Genomic DNA, 27,900 nt, shown 5'->3' on the forward strand with positions numbered 1-27,900 from the left:
AGGAGATGTGTTGGGGAACTGGATGAGAACAGCTTATGGCTCTTCCTTTGCTTCTGTACCTGGGCTGATCCTCTGTTTGGAAGGGACATCACTGTCAACTTCACTGAAACTGGCAAATTTTGGTCTCATCCTCAAGCAAACAAATGTGGATGCTATCTCATTTAACCAATTAATTATCAGAACTATCCAGATCTCTGCAGTGATTTCAGTGTGATCCGAAACAGCTCAGTTTGGGTGATGGATATAGTATAAACCTCAAATTGCTCAGTGGGCGTGCATGTATTCTGGGATGTTGAAATTCACATGTCTTGTTTTCATTATACAAAAAGGCACAATAAAGCAAACAGTGTGTGTTTTTTCACCAAGATGTTGTTCAGATTGGTCATTGGTCATTACATTATGTGGAGAAGCCAATCACAGTTTAGCTTTATTACAATACTGAATGCTGAAACAGTTTTGGTGGCCCAGTGCAATATTTAAGAGATGTAATGACGCCTTTCATGTTGGGTTCCTGCTGACGCCTGCCTTTGTTCATTGAACCGTCACGAGTAAAATCGATAACAACTTTGCAATAATTGCGTTTTGCAAAAAGTTCTACTTGATAAAGTTGAGGAATTTGAAAGTATGGAGGAAACACAGTTCACATTGAGCACCTGCCCATCCTCTGTTCTAAAGATTTTGGTTTTGATATTACAATGGAATCTGAATCATTTGAAGTGTAGTGGCCTGCACTTTTATAGTTTTGTAGTTCTCGTTAACATCGAAACCAACTGTCAATGAGTGAAGCTTGGCTAAGCACTCCTGTCAAATCATTTTCAAGGCGTAAACCTGTCTTCTATGACAAAGAATCGTACTGTAAATGACTTTAGTGTGTACGAAGCACATACATGTGGACCAACACAGTTTTGTTTTGCTATTGATATATTGTTAAAAATGCACCACATCTGTCAGAAGTGATAGTAAGGTTAGGAAGTCAATTTTTAGTGTCAAGTAAGGTTTTCAACAAAATTCTGTTACAAGTTTACAAGTTTGTCAATTATTTTTGTAAAAAACAATATCAATAAATAAAGAACTGCAGTGTGTGAAAGCAGAAACTTTTTATTTCATTTGCTTATAAGTAAATGTTGAACCATATGAAAGCATTTTCAAATTGACCCTCTAGACTCTGTAGTTGATAGTCACACACAAATGATTGTGAGTGTCTCCTTCATGTAGTACAGCAATATTAAAAATAGTAATAGCTTTTTGTAATTCACAGATAATATCTATGCAAGCAATGGCTGTTTAAAGCTATTTTAATTTCCCGCATTTCTAAATAGGCCTAACCTGACTTACTTAATGGTATTTCAAATAAAACAGATCGCTGTGTAAGCGCAGACAGGAGTGAGAAAGGTGTAGCTCGTAGGCTAAAACTACAAAAAATGTATCTAATCATCACTTAGTTGGATGTTGATGGTTTTCCTCAACAGCTCTAAAAGGGCTTTACTGGGGAACTGTGCGCATTCCTCCACCAGTACCGCACAAAGATCAAATATATCTTCATCATCGCAAGGAACACAACTGAGAAACACACATTGTCCTTTGCACATATCCAGCTCCTCTTGATCAAGTGGCATGGCACAGTCCTCAGTGTCCCATAACTCTGGGATGGAGAACATCACATTTGGGTTGGACACAGGTCGGATTCGGTGACATAGACATAAAATGTCTACTATAGTGAGCAAATGAAACAACATCATCACTGAATAAGCCATAGTCGTGGGTCATTTAGTCGTTTTGAGTCATAGCTATGAGGTCCACACATTTAAATTGTATAGGCACCAGAGGGCACTTTGTCTCAGGGAAACAGTTTTTCCCCGTCGATTTGATGCATTTCTGCAAATGCGGTGATGCAGTGGTCACATCTTCAGATGCAGTCATATTCTTTTTATACAGGTCCCTTGACTTTTCCACACAGGTCTCATGTAGAAAACATGGTTTTAAAAGCATCTAACACAAGCTAAGATTTCACTTGCTAGCCACAATAAGTCCTATCATATAGTCAAACTCATGTCCCAAATCTGTCACTGTGGTAAAAACTGGAGACTCCATAATAAGTATAAAGTCACATGTGAAGGACCACACCAAGGTAGTTAACTGGCATTTGCCAAAAGATGGGAGCACAGAGAGCAGCAAATATAGATATAGGCAATAAAGGTAAAGGCAGGTAAATGTAAGGCTGTGCATAATGTACGGTGGGAGAGCTGTGAGATGTGACATGTTATTCGAACGGACCTGAACATTCCACGGTCGCCATGTTTTGTCTCCAGGTGCATCATTTGGACCCGAGCATCATTTAAACATCAACAACCCTCTAACGGTCAGAGAAACACGGTTTTTCTACTTCCAGTCGACTATTTCTTTGAAAAGGAGACATCGACCTGCAACTTTTTTCCATCTCGACATCTACTAACGACCTACTGACATCGACGAGAGGAGTTTTTTTCATGGAAGTTGTGAGATTTTTTCACGTTTTAAACCCATGATGTTTATCCATGTATTTTGCTGTTGAGACTTTCTGAACCTCCGACATTCAATGTTGGCAATATTTTCAATTACCAGTGTAAATGAATCAAAGGAGACGGACGGTTGACTCTTTTGACTGAAGTTTGAATAAGAAAGGCTGTTTTCTGGGTTTATTCTATACGGAGCGCCCCCTTGAAATCACGTTCAACTATTAAAGCATGCTGAGAAATATCAATAAAAATGATGTTTAAATATATACTTATATACATATGAGTGTTTAACACAAAACTTCACACTAAAACTGGTCAGTTTTATGTCACGGTGCCCCGACGAACATACACGGTTAACGGAAGTATAAAGCAACTGCACGATGAGAGTTTTCTAGAAAAACTGTTTCCATTAATTGAATAAAGGTCAAAAATGGCGTATTAAAGTACTGGTTGCTGAAATGAATAGTTTATTAACCGATTAGTCAACTGATAAAGTATTAAATGGCAACAATTTTGATAACTGACTAATTGTAAACATATTTTTTTTATGCACTAATGCCACAAAAAAAAAAAAATCATTCGTACCAGCTTCTCAAATGTGAATATTTGCTAGTTTCGCCTAGTTTCCTATCATTGGGTATATATATATATATATATATATATATATATATATATATATATATATATATATATATATTAAAAAAAACAAACCCATTTTCTGACATTATATACACTTAGCAATCACTTGAAGATGAAAGAAAACAATTGTCATAATATATAAAAATAATTGACAGAAAAAAATGAAGCAATTTGATAAAACACAAATTTACAGAAAGTAATTAACAAGACATATAAACTAAAACAGATCAGGTCAGAAACTATATTTTGACACAGTGTCTCTCTATAAGATGGAGGATGGAAGACCTGTTCTTCAAGTGGTGCAAATTTCAAACAAGTTGATCAAATTATGTAGACCCAAATAATATGGAGTACACCTAGGGCTTTTGGGGTCCCTGGCATGTTTGACTGTAATAAAGCACTCAGACTCTTAGCAGGACAAAGTGAGATTAAGAAAATAACAGGACGTGCATGAATGACTCAAGTTATGTAATGTTTTCATAAATTCAGCTTCAAGCTCTTCTTCTAGCTCTTCCTCTTGCTCCTCTTCTACCTCCTCCTCTCGCTCCTCTTCTAACTCCTCCTCTAGAGGACACAAGAGTAGAGGAGGTGGGAGGGCAATATGAGATGTGAACCCTCTCATGTAAAAGGTAAATATTTCATGTTATTTTCAGATGTATTAGATGCATTGATGGATTGTACCAGTTTTTACCTGATTTCTGAAGTTTTTAACCTGCTGTTTAACCTGCTTGTCGAGCATTTTTCTTTAAGGGAGGAGAGAGGAGAGGTGAGGAGGAGAGAGGAGAGGAGGCAGGAAATATTTCCTGTTATTATCAGGTTTCATGCAATTATCAATTGTACCTGTTTTTACCTGATTTCTAAAGTTTTTAACCTGCTTTTTAACCTGCTTGTCTTGTTTTTTTCTTTTAGGGAGGAGAGAGGAGAGGACACAAGGGTAGAGGAGAGGAGAGGAGGAGAGATGAGAGGAGGCGGGAGGGCAATATGAGATGTAAACTTTGTCTTTAGGTAAATATTTCCTATTATTATCAGATTTCATGCAGTGATCAAATGTACCCGTTTTTACCTGATTTCTAAAGTTTTTAACCTGCTATTTAACCTGCTTGTCTTCCTTTTCTTTTTAGGAGAGGAGAGGTGAGGAGGAGAGAGGAGAGGAGGTGGGAGGGCAATATGAGATGTAAACCTTGTCTTCTAAAAGGTAAATATTTCCTGTTATTATCAGATTTCATGCAATGATCAATTGTACCTGTTTTTACCTGATTTCTAAAGCTTTTAACCTGCTATTTAACCTGCTTGTCTTCTTTTTTTCTTTCAGGGAGGAAAGAGGAAAGGACACAAGGGGAGAGGAGAGGAGAGGAGGAGAGAGGAGAGGAGGCAGGAGGGCAATATGAGATGTGAACCTTGTCTTTAGGTAAATATTTCCTATTATTATCAGATTTCATGCAATGATCAATTGTACCTGTTTTTACCTGATTTCTAAAGCTTTAACCTGCTATTTAACCTGTTTGTCGACAATTTTTCTTTCAGGGAGGAGAGAGGAGAGGAGAGGAGGAGAGGAGGAGAGAGGAGGCAGGACGGCTAATATGAGATGTGAACCTTGTCTTTTAAAAGGTAAATATTTCCTGTTATTATCAGATTTCATGCAATGATCAATTGTACCTGTTTTTACCTGATTTCTAAAGCTTTTAACCTGCTATTTAACCTGCTTGTCAACCATTTTTCTTTCAGGGAGGAGAGAGGAGAGGTGAGGAGGAGAGAGGAGAGGAGGCGGGAGGGCAATATGAGATGTAAACCTTGTCTTTAGGTAAATATTTCCTATTATTATCAGATTTCATGCAATGATCAATTGTACCTGTTTTACCTGATTTCTAAAGCTTTTAACCTGCTTGTCTTTTTTTTTCTTTTAGGGAGGAGAGAGGAGAGGAAAAAAGGGTAGAGGAGAGGAGAGGAGGAGAGAGGAGAGGAGGTGGGACGGCAATATGAGATGTGAACCTTGTCTTTAGGTAAATATTTCCTATTATTATCAGATTTCATGCAATGATCAATTGTACCTGTTTTTACCTGATTTCTAAAGCTTTTAACCTGCTATTTAACCTGCTTGTCTTCCTTTTTTCTTTTAGGGAGGAGAGAGGAGAGGACACAAGGGTAGAGGAGAGGAGAGGAGGAGAGAGGAGAGGAGGCGGGAGGGCAATATGAGATGTGAACCTTGTCTTTAGGTAAATATTTCCTATTATTATCAGATTTCATGCAATGATCAATTGTACCTGTTTTTACCTGATTTCTAAAGCTTTTAACCTGCTTTTTTTTTTTTTTCTTTTAGGGAGGAGAGAGGAGAGGAAAAAAGGGTAGAGGAGAGGAGAGGAGGAGAGGAGGAGGGCAATATGAGATGTAAACCTTGTCTTTAGGTAAATATTTCCTATTATTATCAGATTTCATGCAATGATCAATTGTACCTGTTTTTACCTGATTTCTAAAGCTTTTAACCTGCTATTTAACCTTCTTGTCGACCATTTTTCTTTCAGGGAGGAGAGAGGAGAGGACACAAGGGTAGAGGAGAGGAGAGGAGGAGAGAGGAGAGGAGGCAGGACGGCTAATATGAGATGTGAACCTTGTCTTTCAAAAGGTAAATATTTCCTGTTATTATCAGATTTCATGCAATGATCAATTGTACCTGTTTTACCTGATTTCTAAAGTTTTTAACCTGCTTTTTAACCTGCTTGTCTTCCTTTTTTCTTTCAGAGGAGAGAGAGGGAGAGGAGAGAGAGAGAGAGAGGAGGCGGGAGGGCAATATGAGATGTAAACCTTGTCTTTAGGTAAATATTTCCTATTATTATCAGATTTCATGCAATGATCAATTGTACCTGTTTTTACCTGATTTCTAAAGCTTTTAACCTGCTTGTCTTTTTTTTTCTTTTAGGGAGGAGAGAGGAGAGGAAAAAAGGGTAGAGGAGAGGAGAGGAGGAGAGAGGAGAGGAGGTGGGAGGGCAATATGAGATGTGAACCTTGTCTTTAGGTAAATATTTCCTATTATTATCAGATTTCATGCAATGATCAATTGTACCTGTTTTTACCTGATTTCTAAAGCTTTTAACCTGCTATTTAACCTGCTTGTCTTCTTTTTTTCTTTTAGGGAGGTGAGAGGAGAGGACACAAGGGTAGAGGAGAGGAGAGGAGGAGAGAGGAGAGGAGGCGGGAGGGCAATATGAGATGTGAACCTTGTCTTTAGGTAAATATTTCCTATTATTATCAGATTTCATGCAATGATCAAATGTACCCGTTTTTACCTGGTTTTAAAAATATTTCCTGTTATTATCAGATTTCATGCAGTGATGGATTGTACCTGTTTTACCTGATTTCTAAAGCTTTTAACCTGCTATTTAACCTTCTTGTCGACCATTTTTCTTTTAGGGAGAGAGGAGAGGACACAAGGGAGAGAGGAGAGGAGAGAGAGAGAGAGGAGGTGGGAGGGCAATATGAGATGTAAACCTTGTCTTTAGGTAAATATTTCCTATTATTATCAGATTTCATGCAATGATCAATTGTACCTGTTTTTACCTGATTTCTAAAGCTTTTAACCTGCTATTAACCTGCTTGTCTTCTTTTTTTCTTTAAGGGAAGAGAGAGGAGAGGACACAAGGGTAGAGGAGAGAGGAGAGGAGGAGAGGAGAGGAGGAGGCGGAGGGCAATATGAGATGTGAACCTTGTCTTTAGGTAAATATTTCCTATTATTATCAGATTTCATGCAATGATCAAATGTACCCGTTTTTACCTGATTTCTAAAAGTTTTAACCTGCTATTTAACCTTCTTGTCTCTTTTTTCTTTTTAGGAGGAGAGAGGAGAGGACAAGGGTAGAGGAGAGGAGAGGAGGAGAGAGGAGAGGAGGCGGGAGGGCAATATGAGATGTGAACCTTGTCTTTAGGTAAATATTTCCTATTATTATCAGATTTCATGCAATGATCAAATGTACCTGTTTTTACCTGATTTCTAAAGTTTTTAACCTGCTATTTAACCTTCTTGTCTTCCTTTTTTCTTTTAGGGAGGAGAGAGGAGAGGACACAAGGGTAGAGGAGAGGAGAGGAGGAGAGAGGAGAGGAGGCAGGAGGGCAATATGAGATGTGAACCTTGTCTTCTAAAAGGTAAATATTTCCTATTATTATCAGATTTCATGCAGTGATCAAATGTACCTGTTTTTACCTGATTTCTAAAGCTTTTAACCTGCTATTTAACCTGCTTGTCTTCTTTTTTTCTTTTAGGGAGGAGAGAGGAGAGGACACAAGGGTAGAGGAGAGGAGAGGAGGAGAGAGGAGAGGAGGCGGGAGGGCAATATGAGATGTGAACCTTGTCTTTAGGTAAATATTTCCTATTATTATCAGATTTCATGCAATGATCAAATGTACCCGTTTTTACCTGATTTCTAAAGTTTTTAACCTGCTATTTAACCTGCTTGTCTTCCTTTTTTCTTTTAGGAGGAGAGAGGAGAGGACAGAGGAGGAGAGAGGAGAGGAGGCGGGAGGGCAATATGAGATGTGAACCTTGTCTTTAGGTAAATATTTCCTATTATTATCAGATTTCATGCAATGATCAAATGTACCCGTTTTTACCTGGTTTCTAAAGTTTTTAACCCGCTATTTAACCTTCTTGTCTTCCTTTTTTCTTTTAGGGAGGAGAGAGGAGAGGTGGAGAGGAGAGGAGGAGAGAGGAGAGGAGGCGGGAGGGCAATATGAGATGTGAACCTTGTCTTTAGGTAAATATTTCCTATTATTATCAGATTTCATGCAATGATCAATTGTACCTGTTTTTACCTGATTTCTAAAGCTTTTAACCTGCTATTTAACCTGCTTGTCGACCATTTTTCTTTTTTAGAGAGGAGAGGACACAAGGGTAGAGGAGAGGAGAGGAGGAGAGAGGAGAGGAGGCAGGAGGGCAATATGAGATGTGAACCTTGTCTTATAAAAGGTAAATATTTCCTGTTATTATCAGATTTCATGCAATGATCAATTGTACCTGTTTTACCTGATTTCTAAATTTTTTAACCTGGTACTTAACCTGCTTGTCTTCTTTTTTTCTTTAGGGAGGAGAGAGGAGAGGAGAGGAGGAGAGAGGAGAGGAGGCAGGAGGGCAATATGAGATGTAAACCTTGTCTTTAGGTAAATATTTCCTGTTATTATCAGATTTCATGCAATGATCAATTGTACCTGTTTTTACCTGATTTCTAAAGTTTTTAACCTGGTATTTAACCTGCTTTTCTTCCTTTTTTCTTTTAGGGAGGAGAGAGGAGAGGTGAGGAGGAGAGAGGAGAGGAGGCGGGAGGGCAATATGAGATGTGAACCTTGTCTTTTAAAAGGTAAATATTTCCTGTTATTATCAGATTTCATGCAGTGATGGATTGTACCTGTTTTTACCTGAGTTTTCTAAAGCTTTTAACCTGCTATTTAACCTGCTTGTCTTCTTTTTTTCTTTTAGGGAGGTGATAGGAGAGGAGGATACACTAGAGTAGAGGACACAAGGGTAGAGGAGAGGTGAGGAGGAGAGAGGAGAGGAGGCAGGAGGGCAATATGAGATGTGAACCTTGTCTTTTAAAAGGTAAATATTTCCTGTTATTATCAGATTTCATGCAATGATCAATTGTACCTGTTTTTACCTGATTTCTAAAGCTTTTAACCTGCTATTTAACCTGCTTGTCGACCATTTTTCTTTAAGGGAGGAGAGAGGAGAGGACACAAGGGTAGAGGAGAGGAGAGGAGGAGAGAGGAGAGGAGGCAGGAGGGCAATATGAGATGTGAACCTTGTCTTTTAAAAGGTAAATATTTTCTGTTATTATCAGATTTCATGCAGTGATGGATTGTACCTGTTTTTACCTGATTTCTAAAGTTTTTAACCTGCTATTTAACCTGCTTGTCGACCATTTTTCTTTTAGGGAGGAGAGAGGAGAGGTGAGGAGGAGAGAGGAGAGGAGGCGGGAGGGCAATATGAGATGTAAACCTTGTCTTTAGGTAAATATTTCCTGTTATTATCAGATTTCATGCAGTGATGGATTGTACCTGTTTTTACCTGAGTTTTCTAAAGCTTTTAACCTGCTTGTCTTTTTTTTTCCTTTAGGGAGGTGATAGGAGAGGAGGAGACACTAGAGTAGAGGACACAAGGTTAGAGGAGAGGTGAGGAGGAGAGAGGAGAGGAGGTGGGAGGGCAATATGAGATGTAAACTTTGTCTTTAGGTAAATATTTCCTATTATTATCAGATTTCATGCAATGATCAATTGTAAGTGTTTTTACCTGATTTCTAAAGCTTTTAACCTGCTATTTAACCTGCTTTTCTTCCTTTTTTCTTTTAGGGAGGAGAGAGGAGAGGTGAGGGGAGAGAGGAGAGGAGGCGGGAGGGCAATATGAGATGTAAACCTTGTCTTTAGGTAAATATTTCCTATTATTATCAGATTTCATGCAATGATCAATTGTACCTGTTTTTACCTGATTTCTAAAGCTTTTAACCTGGTATTTAACCTGCTTGTCTTCTTTTTTTCTTTTAGGGAGGTGATAGGAGAGGAGGAGACACTAGAGTAGAGGACACAAGGTTAGAGGAGAGGTGAGGAGGAGAGAGGAGAGGAGGCAGGAGGGCAATATGAGATGTGAACCTTGTCTTTTAAAAGGTAAATATTTCCTGTTATTATCAGATTTCATGCAGTGATGGATTGTACCTGTTTTTACCTGATTTCTAAAGCTTTTAACCTGCTATTTAACCTGCTTGTCGAGCATTTTTCTTTAAGGGCGGAGAGAGGAGAGGTGAGGGGGAGAGAGGAGAGGAGGCGGGAGGGCAATATGAGATGTAAACCTTGTCTTTAGGTAAATATTTCCTATTATTATCAGATTTCATGCAATGATCATTTGTACCTGTTTTTACCTGATTTCTACAGTTTTTAACCTGCTTTTTAACCTGCTTGTCTTCTTTTTTTTTTTAGGGAGGTGAGAGGAGAGGACAAAAGGGTAGAGAGAGAGGAGAGGAGGAGAGAGGAGAGGAGGTGGGAGGGCAATATGAGATGTGAACCTTGTCTTTAGGTAAATATTTCCTATTTTTATCAGATTTCATGCAATGGTCAATTGTACCTGTTTTTATCTGATTTCTAAAGTTTTAAACTACAACCTCCTTGTCCTCCATTTTTCTTTTAGGGAGGAGAGAGGAGAGGAGAGGAGAGGACACTAAAGTAGAGGAGAGGTGAGGAGGAGAGAGGAGAGGAGGAAGCGGGAGGGCAATATGAGATGTGAACCTTGTCTTTTAAAAGGTAAATATTTCCTATTATTATCAGATTTCATGCAGTGATGGATTGTACCTGGGTTTACCTGATTTCTAAAGTTTTTAACTACAACCTGCTTGTCCTCCTTTTTTCTTTTAGGGACGAGAGAGAAGAGGAGAGGACACAAGAGTACAGAACACTAGCGTAGATGAGAGGTGAGGGGGAGAGAGGAGAGGAGGCGGGAGGGCAATATGAGATGTGAACCCTCTCATGTAAAAGGTAAATATTTCATGCTATATTAAGATTTATTAGATCCAGTGATAAATTATACCTGTTTTTACCTGATTTCTAAAATTTTTAACCTGCTATTTAACCTGCTTGTCTTCCATTTTTCTTTTAGGGAGGAGAGAGGAGAGAACACTAGAATAGAGGACACAAGAGTAGAGGAGAGGTGAGGAGACCTTTTTTGAACTTAAACCAACCCTTTATAGGTCCAATTTTTTAAATTCACAATAAACAAAGGAAGTAAGTTAAACAAGTACATACCACCCGTGCACAAATTTACCAAAGTATCCCTCCAAAAAATCCCAACAAGAACAATAAATAAGAAAATAAACAACACGTTTTGTTATTGTCTTTTTTTGAGAAACTCAGAATAAATTATTCTTGAGCTATATTACACAAGACATCTCCAGTTCCCGAAATTTAAATAAACTGTAAGTCTGACACCATTTGATAATATACAAACTCTGTTCAAAGATGTGTAGCCACCGCACCTGCCATGTCTATCTGTGGCCACGGCCAAATGCACCACCCTCCACTGGAGAAACACACCTTGTTTCTCATCTGAGGTTTGTACAGAGACCTCCAACTGCCTCTAGGAGATGACCTTGGTGCCAACACACCAAACAACCTCGACTCTTGGACACTGGCTGAAGATGCTCTAATAAGAACTTTTGTAGTTGCAATTGATCTCTTTTTTGATACTTTGGAGAAGTCCAGTAGTTCTGGTGTTCTAAAAGATAGCGGGGCCCCGTTTTCTTCCTCCTGCTCCTCCACTGCAGCAGAGATGAATGATTATGTAAATTCGAGCAATATGACTGGTTGATCCTCTGCAGACTCCATCCTGCAGATCAATCGTACATTACAATGGGACAACGTTGAGGGTAGACCAGTAAGTAAATATGTGACCACACTAAATGGTGATCTGAAAAACCAACGGGTGATATTGTTGCTTTAGTTAACCTGATATTGTAGGTTTGATTAAAATGATTCGTATCAACTCTAGCTGCCCTCACACTGGCCTCAGTGACTTTCACCCATGTGTATTGTCCAACTGCTGGATGACGTTTCCTCCAGTCATGTGTAGGGTCATTTTCTGCAACAACACTGGACAAAAGGGAGGCTGATGTTTGATGAGGCTCTCCTGCATTTCTGTCAGCTGAAGGACGTGTAGTACAGTTCCAGTCTCCTCCTGCCACTATTACTGAACCGCCATTAAACAATTTCAGTTTATCATTAAGTTTGTGAAACACTTGTATGCAATCAGCACCAGAGTTCCCAGCAAATACATTCAGAAACACAAAAGATATGTCTCCGATTGTTGCTTGCACTACTTGAATCCTACCCCGCTCTACTTCACATTCTGATGGCTGATGGTTGTTAATTTATTTATTTTTTTTTTTGATGAGCCTTAAGTGCTGCTGTGTAACAAACAGAAATGCATGGCAATGAAAAACGTTGCAAGGTTAAGGCTGTTTGGGTTTGTCATATTAGTCTGTAAATAGCAGGTAGGCTTTTGGCCTTTTTGTGTGTCAAAAGCTGTTTGCAAAATGAGCGGATGAAAGATTTGAGAGCTCATACTATTTCAAAATCATTAATACAGTAGTGTGGTGAATTTCAGAACTGTTATTTGAATTATTATCTGACTCTCTAAGTACTGCATTTATTGGCCCACTACATCCTTGGTGGCAATGTATGGACAAAAGGCAAAACTTACAGACTTTTTACCAAATTTTAAGTCTAGTCAAGTTTTTCTGAACTATCTTTACAGTGACATTTAAATCAAGAGTTTCACACTATTTCAACTTAAACATGTAACAAGAGTTTATCATGGTCAAAAAAACGGTAAAACTGAGAGAGGAAGACCTTTAATATTTAGATTAAGTTATATAACAATCAGGCCCCTCACACTACAAATGAAATATGAGAGCTGTGTACGTCCCAACTTCTGGGCTTGCTGGGCGCTGTGTCTGCTTTCACATCTACAGTAGTGCCAGTAAAGAAGCATAACTAAACTTATGGTCAAACTTTAAGGTGCTACTATGTCATGTTAGAAAAAATGTTTGTTGATGGCAGTACTATTAAAGGTGCGAGCTGTTATAATCCATGCTTAAAAACAATGGAGGTTTGATTTACAGAAAATAATTTGCTGCAAAATCGATGGCGGTCAAATAACAAATTTTGATATTGCTTTTCAGATATAAAGCTTATAAGTTTATAAATATAAGCTGTGTCTGAATTCACTCATGTTTTCACTCATTCACTACTCCCTATATAATAGTAGTTTAATGAGCAGTAAATTGGGATTTCAGACACTTCCCTTCAATTTGCAGAATCACACAAAGGTATGTTGTAAATCTGTAAATCTACAATACATCTGTGCTTCTTTAAAATGTGATGGAGTGCATTGTGGGAGTGTTTGCAGGAAGTCAATGCAATGGATACTACCTTTTCATTCCTTTTTCGCAGCAGACATTTCAACTTGTCATAGTAGGTGTTACAGATAACATGTCAGAATGCACCAGCAGTAGATATGACAGTTCCTTAGCTAACATTATTCCAGTGATTCTTAAATTTAGGGGTCCTGTTGTTAGTGGGACTATTGTTTTATACATATATTCATGTAAATCATACCTATGTCGGTAGAAAACAGCTTATGCCACGATGATAGCAACTGGTTCAAAGTTTTAAAGTATTTATGGTGTATAATAAATAAGATGCTACATATGTGTATGTATGCCTTGTCAACGATATAATTAGTGATTGGGTTCTACTAATAAATTCAACCTGCTGAAAATAATACACATATAATTTGGTTGGTTGGCTCTAAATTTCTTTTATGGATGTGTCACATTGGCTACAGTGGCTAGGCTAACAATAGCCATGTTAGCTAAGGCTAGCTCCTATATTAGCTTTGGATACATCAACAATTATATGTAAAATTACTGTTCTATCACGTTTATGTGCAAGAGCAGCAAGAATTTCTTCCCATTCTGACGTGAAAATAATACTGGAATAACTGAGTTCTCTCCATTATATGGTGACTGTGTTTATCTAAAGACGTTAGAGACGCATATGAACTTTTAAATTATCTTGTGTGCACAAGATAATAACTCCTTCCCAGAAGATAATAACTTGTGCACACAAGATAAAAATATCACCTTACTGGACGTTAACTGTAGCGAAGTACAATATTTGAGTTAAAAAATACTGGAATATGAGTTAAATTACTGATTTTTAAAAAGACTCCACAAAGTAAAAGTACACAAAAAAACGACTTTGTTACAGTAATGAGAGTAAATGTAACTCATTATTTCCACCACTGATGATAAGTATGAAGTATGAAAATGTCTGCTGTGAAGAAGGCCTACAGGGGCCCACCACTAATTTTTGCCCTGGGGCCTGTTCATGTGTAAATCCGGGCATGGTACCAGTTCTCCAGTTTGCCTGGGAGCAGTTAGTTTATCCTTCATTCTTCAAATGTATGCACCAAGGTTTGCCTCTTCAGAGTGGCATCTAACAAAACTGATGTCTGGCAGGTTCCACCAGAAGTGCCATTATTGCCATTGTCATCAGAGTCCGTCTTATGTCATGTTCTGTTCGTATTCATATGTTGTTAGACACAGTGAAATCCGGGTGTGTTACAACTGTCAGAGGCATTTAATGCACACCAAACCTTAAAAATGGTGGTTTTAGAGGCAGTAACCGCCTCCTAAAAAAAATCCCCTTTGATGATGATATAAAAAATATAAAATTATAATATAAAATATATTAAATAAATATAAAATAGGTCTTTTCCATAAATCTACATTTCTAAATCAAACTTCGTGACAAATCTAGTTTAAAGTTTTCTGACCACTTTTGCTGAATTCACCCTGCGTGCGTGCGTGCGTGGGTTAGTTCGATTTTAATCACTGTAACAGTGCACACGGGCGGGGTTTAAGCTATTACAGGGTTTTCTTTTAAAAGGTCGTTTTGACTTTACGTTGAAAATGAAACGCGCTATAAACCAATTATTTTAGCTGTTACCGGAGACAGGAAAAAGACCCAAATCGCTGACGGTTCATGAGTCAGCCAGGTTTAAAATTTCATGGTGCTCCCTCACCGCTCTCTCAATTTGAAGCCTGCTGAACACCGCCCGAGTTGCGCCATTTTGAAAGTGTAATGCTGGGAGAGGCAGAGGCGAGGGAAATCTCAAAGTAGAGTGCAAAGTCTAAAAGCCAGTACTAAGGATTGTAGATACTCTCTTTGGTTGAAAACTGTTTAGTGGTGTCTGTATCAACCGGCCCTGGGACTTGTGGGTTCTTCGGACTTACGAGCAGCACTCCCCGCTTCATTCCTCCACTGCTCCTTGATCAGAACCACCCAGCCGACCCGGGTCAGCACTGCTCCAGTCAAGGGCCCGAGCCCGCTACAGAGATCCCCTCTGTCTGAGTCGCTCACCATGGCAGGTAAAACTAGAGAGCAAAGACCGTGAGAGTGTCTGATGTTTCATTATTGTTATCTCTATGATGGGTTTGTCTCTTCTGTTGTGGTTAACCAGCGCAGGCTAACTAGCGAGCTAGGATACTTCCAAGATGCTAGATGTGTGTGTCACTGACAGCGTGAAAGTGAGCGTTTTCCACAGCAAACATGCCTTAAGTATTTCCAATGACCGGGAATTTCCTTCACCATTTTTAATATGCGATTAGTATGAAGTTACGTGCGGCCCTGTTCTCATAAGACTAATTTATTTAGCTTAGTTAGCACCAGGCTAACTCGTGTAAAGTTGTCTTTGGCGGTGGTGTATTAAAACTTGGGGTTGTGTTTTGTGCAGGGGCCGGTGGTGGGAACAGTGATGTGCAGTGGTGCTTTTCCCAAGTCAAAGGAGCGATAGATGATGATGTCGCAGAAGGTAAGTCCATTTGGTGGTCACCGAACAGTTGACCACTGTCTGGTTGGCATCCTGTGCATGCTTGTTTTGAGGTTAGCTTTAATGCTAGTGCTACACGTTCTGTTTTGAGGTGTTTCTACATATGAAAAGTTATTAGAGTGATCTCTATTTTAGAGCACCAGTCCGTCTATACTGGAGTAAAAGGGTCAGTGGTGTGGCACAGACTTGCTCATTGTGCAGTAGGCCTGTTACAGACTGGTAAATCCTGGCGGACGTCTGACAACATTCATCTATTTTTGGCAAAATTGCTGCAAAATTGCTGCAAAATTTCAACAATCACTACTTTTATAATTCCCCATTGTGTATTTGTCCAGTGTATGTTATGTAATGTTTGCATGCTTGGGAGTGAAATTCACATCAAAATTGAATAGTTATAGGTTTTAACCTCTGCAGGACAAGGACATTTCGTAAACAAGTAGGAAGTTCATGAAGCAATGCGTTTATTTGGTTGAGCAATCAGTTCGGTTGGGTTCTACTTCGAATGTGTTTCACAGTGCGTTAATGTCCTACTTTTAAAGGGTCTGATAGGTAAAGTCAAAAGAAAAAAATTCCCACTTAGCTCTGTCTCTATCTAGCCCTGGGGATGGTCTTTATAATTTGAGACTTCTGTTGCAAATCCATCAAGATAGAGGTGAATGGAATTTCAATTAAATGAAGACCTGGACAGCAAAGTGTCTTTCCAGGGAAAATCCACATTAAAGACTGATTATTATTTATTATTATCCTGATTAACTGGAACATAGTGTCTGAAAAGATGCTTTGCTGTTGTTTTTAAACTGCCTGTACAGCTAGATACCACTAGGGGTAAGTGAGAACATATTTTTTGTGATTTGGATGAACTGAATCTTGCCGTACTATAGGTAATTTTAACAAAGCACATGGGGATAAATAATGCAAATGAAGTGCAAAAAATAAGTCCATGAGGTAGGGGATTTTTATATATATACACACTATAGTTTTATCTTCACAAGAACAGAAAGAGCAGTGGTGGGTTGTAGCCCCTGTTTTCCCATTGTCCAATGAGTAATATCACAAGTGCCCTAAACACCCACGTTTACAGTACATGATAGACTTATTTGTGTGTGAAGGACTACACAGCTGTTTTCAGTAATCTTTGCCTGGGAACAAGTATAAACGTGAGCCTCTCCTTGTGTCACTACACAGTAGTGCATAGGCTAAAAACACAACTACTTCTATAGCTGAAATAGCTGCTGAAATAGTCTCCTTCACTCTGCCATTTTTGTTTTATATGAGAGTTTGTATGGAGTCAGGTTGTATCAGGCACTTTGTGTGCTTTGCTAAGAGAGGAACAACACCATAGTCTATATTAAGGACTGCACTAGCTCAGAATAGTGCTAGCATGTAAACAGGGAGTGATTGTTGTGCTGTAGGATTCGATGAGAATGCTTGTCTTTGAGAAGTGGTGAGTAGCTGCGAAAAGCAAGTGTGCCCCCCCCCCAGACTTTATTTTCCATTGTCCTATCACATTAGTGTATATACACATGTACATCACTGCTCTGTTGTGTTTTCGCCATGGTTGACGTGGTTTTCCACACCTACAGGTAGACAAAATGGAGCTAAACGTACAATATCTTTAACGCTGCTGGAAGAATTTTGTGCATTACTGGGAGGGAAATGAATCATTCAACCAGAAAAGCCTCGCAAACCAGTGCGAAATATTTTCACATCAAACACACCTCAGGTTTACACAACAGTTAACTTTCAACAGTCACAAATTAGTCTCTTAAAAAAAGTGCTAATTTTTTTTTTTTTTTTTTTCCCCGATTATATTCTAATTACACTACCTTATTGACAGCTGACATCATATCTACGGTTGAATTCAACCACTCTGGGGAGCTACTAGCCACCGGGGACAAGGGGGGTCGTGTTGTCATCTTTCAGCAGGAGCCAGAGGTAAGTTTTGGTGACTCATCTTACGAAACTAAATCTGTACAAACAGTGCAATCATTCTTTTTCACATTGGAGAAATTCATGACTTGGTTACACAGGCTGCACATTTTACTGAATTCAGAATTTAAGCTGAAAATACCATTTTGAAATTTAAAAAAACATATTAAAAAAAAAATCATCTGATCATACATGAGCTGAAACGCTGATTCTTGCTCTCAGCATTGGTCTATTTCAACCATAATAATACTTGAACCTAATTCTGATCTTTGGTCTGTTATTGTTTAGAGTAAGAATCAGCCACAATGCCGAGGGGAGTACAATGTTTACAGCACCTTCCAGAGCCACGAGCCTGAGTTTGATTACCTGAAAAGCCTCGAGATCGAGGAGAAGATCAACAAGATTCGATGGTTGCCTCAGAAAAATGCAGCACAGTTCCTTTTGTCTACAAATGGTTAGTGGATTCTAATTAAACTGACTGACTGTAGTAAGAAGGAATTGGTGATATTGAGCTATTTTAAACTGAAACCTTTCCTCTGTCCTCTGGAGACACCATATGGTAGCAAGTGGTCTAAATTTACACAGTTTCTTATGTAACCAAAGATGACTTTTTCATACTCTCTGCTCTTTTTCATTGGCAGATAAAACCATAAAGCTGTGGAAAATTAGTGAGCGTGACAAGAGACCAGAGGGCTATAATTTGAAGGAAGAAGATGGGCGATACAGAGATCCCAATACAGTCACAACATTAAGGGTGTGTATCAGTTGCTATATTACTGTCATGATAATGTTGAACATGTACAGTATGTATCATTATGTTGCTACTAACCATGTTTTACTGTGCCGGAATTGTAATTGTAAGCTACAGTTGAGGTTCTGTGCTCGGTTCCCATCCATTCCTTAAATGAGTACATCAAGGTAATGAATTAAAACGGAAATATGTTCAGCTTCTTTGCAAGTTACTTGAAAGCCCAGTCATTATGGCGCTGTCTGGAAGTTGCCAGTTGTTTTTGATTCATGCAGACATTGAGCAGTCATATTGACATGTCTCAGCAACAAAAGCACTGGTGTAATTAATAACATTAACAATCGATTCCCGCAGTTAGTGCTGTGCAACCATTAATGCTATTAGTTACACGTGTGTTCAAAAGTCAAAATGTGTGTTCTGAAAAAGGTCTATTCAGCTTTACTTTCACACAGCGTTTTTCTCCCTGGTCATGTGCCTCCTCCAGTTTGTGAAACCATGATCTATATTTATTGAATAGTTTCCAAATATAGACTCAGTTTAACAGAGTAGCCTGTTAAACCTAGGCTAGACCCTTCTTTCTTTGTTTATAAAGACTGTTAACTGTTACTGTTTGTGTCGGTATTAGTGACACCCCCACCCCCACCCCCGTTTGGGGCAGTGACAGTACAATATGATGACCACACAATCTTTTCTAAAAATAAAGTGATTGTAACCCTGCTCCTCTCCTCAGGTACCAGTATTCATGCCCATGGACTTGATGGTGGAAGCCAGCCCTAGACGAGTGTTTGCGAATGCTCATACCTACCATATCAACTCCATCTCAGTCAACAGTGATTGTGAGACCTACCTGTCTGCAGATGACCTGCGCATTAACCTCTGGCATCTGGAGATCACTGATCGCAGCTTTAGTATCCTTTTGTTCTTGAATTCTAAGACTATTAGCTTTACTGGCACTTGCAGTCTTTCAGGCCCATGTGTTTTATTATTAGGCAGTAATTGTTCATGTGATTTGGAAATGTTTTTTTGTTGTTTGCCAATATTTTGATCCAGGAAAAAAGTGTCAAATACATGGTCGATTATAAGTGAACATAAGTGTTTGAGATATTACTTTTTTGTGCATATGTACTGTGTGATAGGGCTGTAGTCAAACAAATAAAAATCTTGGTCGACTGAAATCTTACCTTCTCTTCAAACAATCGATTGGTCGAATCTGCACGTTATCTCTAGATTAATTAAATCGGCCACAGTGCACTGAGTGCACTCTACCTGGTAGCCTTATTAGCCTAAATGAATTCTAAATAAACATAAAAAGCTAGTATTTGCGGTGTATTAAATTATTTTGACCAAAGTATTTCATATTGAAATGACAACAACAGAACCAGAGCTGACCAGTTTGCACCTGCCCATATTCATATGATTTCTGAAAATAGAACTACATCAGATGGTGATCCCAGAACAAGAACTGTTGAGGAATATATAATCAAAGCCACAAGCATTAAACGCGAAAGTTGACGGAGCATCCTAACACAGACAAGTTGGCCTACAGTTTGAGGAAGATATGATATCTCGTCTGACCAATGAGAATCTGGTTGGATGAGAGCATATCGACAAATCAGTCGACCGGGAGGCTACAGCCCTACTGTGTGAAATAATGAATGGTATGTCCTGGTTAGCTAGTTTTTTTTCATTTGAGGTCGTTCTGACTCACTGTTAGATTATGATCCCCGGCATGCATCCTGTGCACCTGCCCACCACACATCCAACTGGATACAGTCGGACTGTACATCACTCTGTCCCTGCAGCAAAACGGAAACTCGCTGCATATAGACACCTTTTTCTGATCCATGTCAGTAAATTAATCAATCTGTTTTATTATATAGGCCATATAAACAATGACTCTGTGGTTCTGTGCTGGTGTATTTAAATAAAAAAGAAAAAACCGTAGACACACAACATTGGTCAAAAAAAATTGTTGGTGTGCATTGGTCTCTACCACAGCGTCATATTTGATACTACCACCAGATGTCCCCAAAGAGTGGACTTTTCAACTTCTACACTTAGTTGCTCTGACATAGTCTAAAATTTGAAAAGTGAAATGTGTGTGTTTGGCCCCAAAGTAGTTGTAGTGTAAAGAAATGTATGACTCCTGCACTGAGCTGACCACATGGCTTTCTGTTGAGAAAGCTGTTGAGTGTCCTAACTCTCTAAGGGAGCAAAATGAATTATGTGCTGGCAAAATGTTGCTTGCTATTGTAAGTACATTCACAAAATAAGGAAGTGTTGATGTTGACACCTATCTAGTTCAGCGCACCTGTAAATAAATGGGATTCTTAATGCAGGATCTCAGAGAGGACAGCATTTTCTGACTGGAGAATTACTCCATTATACTGTTGTTGTTTTTTTTTTTTTTTTTTTTTAATAACAAAATTGACCTCCAAAAATTAGTATTTGCAGACCCAGAGCCATGCTAAACCTTTTTCGGCCACTTGGAAATATGGCAATGGTAGGCTACATTTGTACTCGTTCAGTAATAACTTTTTTTCCATTTTTATTTCAGAAGTATTTTTAAGTTTTGGGAATGTCTGTTTAGCCCCTTGACCTTAACCTCACTTCTTCAGATATTGTTGACATTAAGCCAGCCAATATGGAGGAGCTGACAGAGGTGATCACAGCAGCGGAGTTTCACCCCAACCAATGCAACACTTTTGTCTACAGCAGCAGTAAGGGCACCATCCGCATGTGTGACATGAGGGCATCAGCACTGTGCGACAAGCACGCCAAAAGTAAGCCAATTTCATTTACGCTGTGTCCCTGTAGGGGAGCTGTTGAATTCTGAGATGTGTCTGTCTAAGGGAACTGGGTGATAGACAGTGAATACAGAATAGGTAAAATTTTCTGAAGAAAATCTCAGTGAGCTCACTTTAGTAGAACGACAGTGCTTTAATGCATATCAAGCCTAAAAATCCCTGCTCGACCAGCTCCTATTGTGATGCCAGTCTTTCCGTTAAGGACTATGGTAATAGTATCTTTATCAACTGTAATGCAAGTTGACTTGAATGGGGCTCACATTCCAGATGTTTTGGTTGGGACGTAGCTTTTCTAACAGCTGTAGCTCAGCTATTAGCCAAGAAATCTGCTTTAACCAAGCCTTCAGTTTCCTGAAGAGAAGTTTAGACTAGTGAAGCACCATACATCCATATGAGCGGGCAAGTCTTATCAAAGGTGAAAGGTTTTGTCAAATACCAACATCAGTTATCTTGAACATCCGTTGGTCAGGGTAGAGGAACATCTTTGAACCAACAGAAAAGCTGGCCATACTGAGGATCAATCTTAGGAACTTCCACCTATGCAAATTTGCAAAATCACACGCCTTCCTGAAGAGAAGTTTAAGGCCCTGTTCAGACCTGGCATTATTATGAATCTCAGGTGATCCGATCACAAGTGGACGGCTATAAGTATAGGTGTCAATGCACCCAAGATGTATTGAGGATGCATTTGAGGTCCGATCACTCAGATCAGAGGTGGTCTGGGCTGCATGTGGCCAAATTCGTTTAGGAGTGTGAACGAAAAGGCGTCCTGAGACCATTGAAGGACCGCTGACTCAACTGACATCCTCTAATTATCTCATTAACAAATACAAGTCGTACAAATCATGTAAGCTGCTTTTGTCTGTGACGGCTGAAAACTTCGAGAAGGTCGTAGAGATATATTATGAAAGCATCAAACATCGGGGGAATTTGGTTTTTCAAGAACAGGCCAAGGAAATAGACCCACTCTGTAGTTATTTTTTCTTTTCTTTTAATTTCCCGCCGACTAGGCATCGAGAATTGAATTGCTGCCACCCGATGGTTAAAAGCAACAATGCATTTTGTGTTTGCAAAAGAAATTGATGTACGTGTTTATTTGCATATAGAGCGGGGAATTGAGATTGGATCGCAAGCGGTCACTCGCGATGCATGTGTAGGCGGATTCTAATGCCAGGTGTGAACTGACGTACGTAGAGCTGTCCACTTGTGATGGGATCGCCTGAGATGCATGATAGTGCCGGGTCTGAACAGGGCCTAATTAGAAGTCTAAACACTATACACCTGTGTGGGCTCAATAGTCTTGTGAAAGCAGAAAGTTTAGAGGGAGAGGGAAATGAGTCTTCATTCAGCTAACAATTGCCCAGAAAGCATAAGTTCTAGCTCTTTAAAATTTACGTGAGTTGCAGCACGAGTAGCTATATATGATGATAATTAATGTGTACACAGAATTTAAATGAAGGGAGGAGCCTTGAGTTTAAAAATAGTGTATGGGAGTTTGCTAGTTCTCTCCCTATTATTTAAGGATCAGAGCTCAAAAACTGTTCATTCTGCCTCTAAGATTTTCCATTTTTAGAGAAAGCAGGCTTGTAGAAACACATTGTGTATGATAATGTGGGACTGAGAGAACAGACAGACTTTAATATGTTGCTGCATTAAATTGTGCACCGCTATATAAAAATTGTAGCCTGTCATTGTAATTAATAGCAGGGGGATAGTTGGGGAATACTAATGGCATGCATGCTTTTCTTTTTTTAAGTGTTTGAAGAGCCAGAGGATCCAAACAATCGTTCGTTCTTTTCTGAAATCATCTCATCCATCTCTGATGTAAAGTTCAGCCACAGTGGACGCTACATGATGACCCGCGACTACCTGTCTGTCAAAATCTGGGATCTGAACATGGAGACCCGACCAGTAGAGACATACCAGGTCTGTAACTTCTGCCATGCCCAGACAAAAATTAATGTGTTATCAGTGTTTTTTTTTTTTGTTTTTCCAGCAGATTGTAATTCTTACATCATTCTACCGTTTCTCCACAAGAAGGAATTGTTTTACTGAAGTCATAATCAAAATATCCAGGTCTGTTGCAATGTTATTTTCACTCTAGCACAACTGTTAATTGTAATTACAACACCTCTTCATCACTTTACTTCAACAGGTGCATGAATATCTCAGGAGTAAGCTGTGTTCCCTTTATGAGAATGATTGCATCTTCGACAAGTTTGAGTGTTGCTGGAATGGGAACGACAGGTGAGAACTTTTTCTTTTTTCTTTTTTTTTTACATGTTCAGTCAGTGTAAGAGAACTGTCGTGACAATGTCCATGCAGTCATTTTTGGTTTATTTATCATGTCTTTGCAATTCTCCACACGTTCAACATGCATGACGCATTTTTGGGCTGACCCTTATTTGACGCAAGTGAACCCAGCAACCCCGGCTTTATCACTTATTGAGGTTATCTGCCCTGTGCAGATTTGGTTTGGGTGGCAGAGGGGTATTCTGTACGTGCTCTGTTCAGTGGTTCATGACAGATAACAATACGCTGGTGGCTTTTTGATTCATTTTCCGTCATTATTATAATCTGTCCTACCGTTACTCACTCATACCTTGTCTCTCTGCAGCGTTGTGATGACTGGTTCCTACAACAACTTCTTCAGGATGTTTGACAGAGGCTACCGTCAGGACGTCACCCTAGAGGCCTCACGGGAGAACAGCAAACCACGATCGGTCCTAAAACCTCGCAAAGTAAGCACAGGTGGGAAGCGTAAAAAGGATGAGATCAGTGTGGACAGTCTTGACTTTAACAAGAAGATCCTCCACACTGCCTGGCATCCTCTGGACAACATCATTGCTGTGGCCACCACCAACAATCTGTACATATTCCAGGAGAAACTCAACTAGCATTTGTTGAACCGCTCAGATCCCAGTTTCTGCTTGAGCCCCACTGTGCTGATACATAACAAACAATATCTGTCTGTCTGTCTGTCTTTGGCTAAATCCCCAAGTCTTGATATGATCTGCCCTTGGTGATTCTAATTATTGACTGTGAAAAGACTTACTCTGTTGACAACAAACAGCGGCATTAACACAGCAAATCCAACCAAGGCATCACAAGCACATTTTCTATGATTATTACAAATATAAACATGCAGGGTTTGTAGATCTGAGACCAGACTTTGGGACTTAGTGTCACGGGTTTCCTTCATCAGAATCACTCCATTCATCAAGTTACTGTTTGCAACTCCACTACATCCCTAACCAAAGGGAAAATGTGTTAAATACACGTATTTGGCTAATTTGTTTCCTTATTCTTTTGTGCCATCGTGACATGATTCATTTGTATGTCATAGCTACTAATAGTTAAGTTTTTGTAGCTACCTTGTTTTATTAGTTTGAATAGGAAATTCTCCCTATTGTTAATAAGTCTTTCTGTCACCATGTTCCTTTTCATACTGGCCTGCAACACTGCTAATACAAGCTGTCAACACTCCATATTTGCCCCAAGTATTTGTCAAGTTGCCAAGTTCACTCACCATTTCTTTCCTAATATACAGTATGGTTATGCTGTTAAAGGACTATTCTAGTGTTTTATCATGTTTCAGCTCATTCTCTACAAATAATGTATAACTTACATTACTGTTAACTTTTGTCCACAGTGTACCAATATTTATTAGATCAAATTTCTATCTTAAAGGCAGCCACCGGTTTACATTCATTTCTCTACAGTAAGAAAGTCAACATACTTGAACTTAACTTGACATGTATTCCATCACAGTGAGCCTTTTGTTGTCTTTGATTAAGTCAAAGTAATTTTTCTGTGGTAACGTAGTTGCAAGCAAGAAAAGTCAGTGTGTGTTCAAGCATAACATAACATCTGACAATGAAGGTAAGTCTCCTAAAATCAGCTTTTTTTAAATGCAGGAAATAATGAAAGTTTCTTCTATAGAGCTTCTGACACAATAGCTTGGAAATGCTGAAGCTCAAAACTGTAATGCTAGAGAGTCCTGGACATATCAAAATCTGGTTTTCAAAACAATCCCCGGTCTGACTAAATGTTCACTGCGATGGATTACTTATCTCAAGCTCAAGCCTGTAAGTTGATTATCATAGTGTACTGAAATGGCTACATTGAGGAAAAGTATCAGCAGTAATGTATACGTAATTTTCTAGTTAATGGGCTAAAACCTAAAAAAAAAAGAAAAATCTTGTGTAGTCCTTAACCATGGACATAGGAATGGCGAGTGCACACAGTCATCAGGTATTGTGGTTTTAGGAGTTGAATGGGGGCCAATCATGCCAAAGTCCTATACACTCTAAAGTCAGATTCATTTAAAGCTATCTTGCAGACAAGGTGACCCCGGTCGGACCGGTCACCCTTGCACATGTGTGGACCACCATATAGAGCTCAGGACAAAAGCTTACATACGTGGAAGGGCATGATGGCGTGCTGTGGCCCTTTTGGTTTGAGGCACTGACATTGAGTGCTGCTGTCAGCTTCCCCACAAAGCGCATTGTGGTGTTGTAGATTGATCGCTTCACCCTCTGGATCTAGTTTGCGTTTGTAGAGTTTTTTTTATGATGTTTTGTACTGTACCTGATAAAAGAAGAATAATCACTATAGCTGATTTATTTTTGTATAAATTAAGGCAATAGGATTACAGTCTTATCACTGTAGTTTCTTTAGCTGTCTTTCTCGGACTGATTGTAGATGGAAGGTGGCTTGAAGGTCAGGTAACCTTTTTTGTAATATAACATTGGGACGTTTTGTTCATTCTGGCAGGTATTTGTTTGAAAGCTAGAGACTTTCTGTGACATCAAGGAAGTGTGTCGTTTCTGGCGTGGGATGTCCAAAGGAAAGTATTTTCAGGTGTCAGTACCTCTGGAGTCATAAGCACTATAATGTTGTTTTTTTTTTTAAATTTGGCTGACTGTAACTGATGTCTATGTAGAACCCATTTGGACACTTCAGAGTTTGATTCTGAGTTAATTTTGGATCTTAAAGTTTGTTTTTTTTGTGCCATGGTTTTGTTTATGAATAATTTTGCTCGCTGTGAAAGAATAGGTCCTTGTAGGCCTGAATGGGAAAGGCATTTTAATCAATCTGTAATGTTCAAACTGTTAAATCAGGTTCTCTCTAAAGCTAGTCAGGTCAATTGACTAGGCGGAGTTACTGATTTAGAATTATTGTATGAAATGTCTTCTCTCCCCTGTGATGCAGGGGTAGCTCTACTATATCCTCTCCAGACGTGTTTATTTAAAAAGGAGAATTTGTGATGCACTTGGCTTGCAGTCGATTGTTGTATGGAAGCCATCGTTAATGACTGTGTTGAACATGGGAAAATTTAACTCCACTGTTTCTCTGCTACACTATGCTTCGGTGCTGCCACTTCTCTTTGAAGCAAACTGGCTGATTATAGCATAATTTCCACTTCATTACAATTGTGTTCTGGTGTCAGATTAAGCCATTGAATCAGGGCATGAATCTTTTAGGTCCACTGGGTTACATTTATGTGTCACTCTTACCATAGACAACTGATTTCCAGTCACTAGGATGCCACCAAAATAACCACCCAACTCCATATGTGGTGTTAAGCTACTGTTGAGTGTCTCTCTCTCAGGGCTCTGGATAATGTCCTCTAGTAATATGACACCTTGCAAATCTTTTTTTAATTTTGAACCTTCAACCTGTTGAAAAACAACTTTTCTTTATTGTCTGATGCAAGATTGTGTGAGGGTTGATCAAGTTATTTCCCTCATGTCATATACGTACAAATCTGTATAACATGCCACCTTTCTCCCATTCCACGGTCAAGGATGATTCAATGAGTTAGCCACCACTCAACAAGGAGAGCTGTCCATTCAATATGAGATCAGTAATCAGCTTTGCTCGGTCATTCATTCAAAGGAAGCATTTACTCACTCACTCATTCACTGTTGAATAATTACTCCTCTGACAACATGCTGGAAGTGAGAAATGTTTGAAAATGCAGAAATCTATAAATCGAAATAGTACTATATTAGAATTGGCAAGTTTCCTTTTTGAAAAAATCTTAACGTTGGCTTTTACAAAATCCCATTTTTGCAGACACAGCAGAGATGGTCATCACACTGACATTTTATAAAATATTACCAAACCAGTCTTTTTCACTTTCCCCTCATGTCTCTGATGCTGTTGTTCAAAGCTATGGTGTAAACTACAAAGATGTTCAGAGGAACCTTATTGCCTTTCTTATAGCATTAAGAAGAAATAAGATAATCAAGTATGTTTCTTGAACTTTCTGGCATGCCAGACAGGAGACTGCTCAGGGGAATTTTACTGCTGTTGTGTGATCAAAACCTTGTACCTTCAAGAAGGCAGCTTTTCAGGAAAAACTGCCTGACTTACAGGCAGATCATGGTAGATCATACTTTTTTTTTCTTCCACATTCAAGTTTCTATTAAGGCTTTTGAATATGAACCTTGGGTCAACTCAACTTGTCCTATATACACTATAACGGATCATGAAATCTCAAGGAAACTGTCTAAATTGGAGTTAAGAGGTTTTTCCACTTGCAGCAGCAGTATATACATGTCTAATGTATCACAGGAGTTAAAACAAAATGCACTTTTATTTTTGTGAACTTCATTAATTTGTATTTTTTTTGTTTTTGTTTATTTCTTTCAAGGGGCTCTTGAATAAAGATTGTTGGAGAGTTTTGGTGATCTGTTTAAATGGTTCATTGTACAGCTATGTTTGTCTTTGTCAAATGGAATAAAGTACACTTTAGATGAAAAGTAATGAATTTCAAACCTGGATTCTGAATAAAAAAGAATGAACTGCTTTATGGTTTGTGTATGGAAGATAATGTGCTGTAAACGTGAAATGATT

General features: G+C 38.9%; 1 protein-coding gene across 1 annotated transcript; it reads left to right on the forward strand.

Annotated features, from left to right (window-relative positions):
• Window positions 1-14,693: 14,693 nt before the first annotated feature.
• Window positions 14,694-27,835, forward strand: ppp2r2aa (protein phosphatase 2, regulatory subunit B, alpha a). Its single transcript, XM_040154542.1, has 10 exons — window positions 14,694-15,091; window positions 15,457-15,534; window positions 17,390-17,487; window positions 17,770-17,935; window positions 18,123-18,235; window positions 18,960-19,137; window positions 20,848-21,012; window positions 22,793-22,962; window positions 23,192-23,283; window positions 23,654-27,835. The coding sequence occupies exons 1-10, from the start codon at window positions 15,085-15,087 to the stop codon at window positions 23,931-23,933; spliced, it is 1,347 nt and encodes a 448-aa protein (XP_040010476.1). The 5' UTR covers window positions 14,694-15,084; the 3' UTR covers window positions 23,934-27,835.
• Window positions 27,836-27,900: the final 65 nt, after the last annotated feature.

This window comes from Xiphias gladius, chromosome 19, assembly GCF_016859285.1.
Source record: "Xiphias gladius isolate SHS-SW01 ecotype Sanya breed wild chromosome 19, ASM1685928v1, whole genome shotgun sequence".
Taxonomy (NCBI): Eukaryota; Metazoa; Chordata; class Actinopteri; order Istiophoriformes; family Xiphiidae; genus Xiphias; species Xiphias gladius.

What these genes read in the sequence shown, in the direction of transcription:
- ppp2r2aa (XM_040154542.1), top strand. An exon ending in AGATGATGATGTCGCAGAAG is followed by an intron (nt 15,535 to 17,389) that starts GTAAGTCCATTT and finishes CCTTATTGACAG; the next exon opens with CTGACATCATATCTACGGTT. An exon ending in GACCAGTAGAGACATACCAG is followed by an intron (nt 22,963 to 23,191) that starts GTCTGTAACTTC and finishes TTACTTCAACAG; the next exon opens with GTGCATGAATATCTCAGGAG.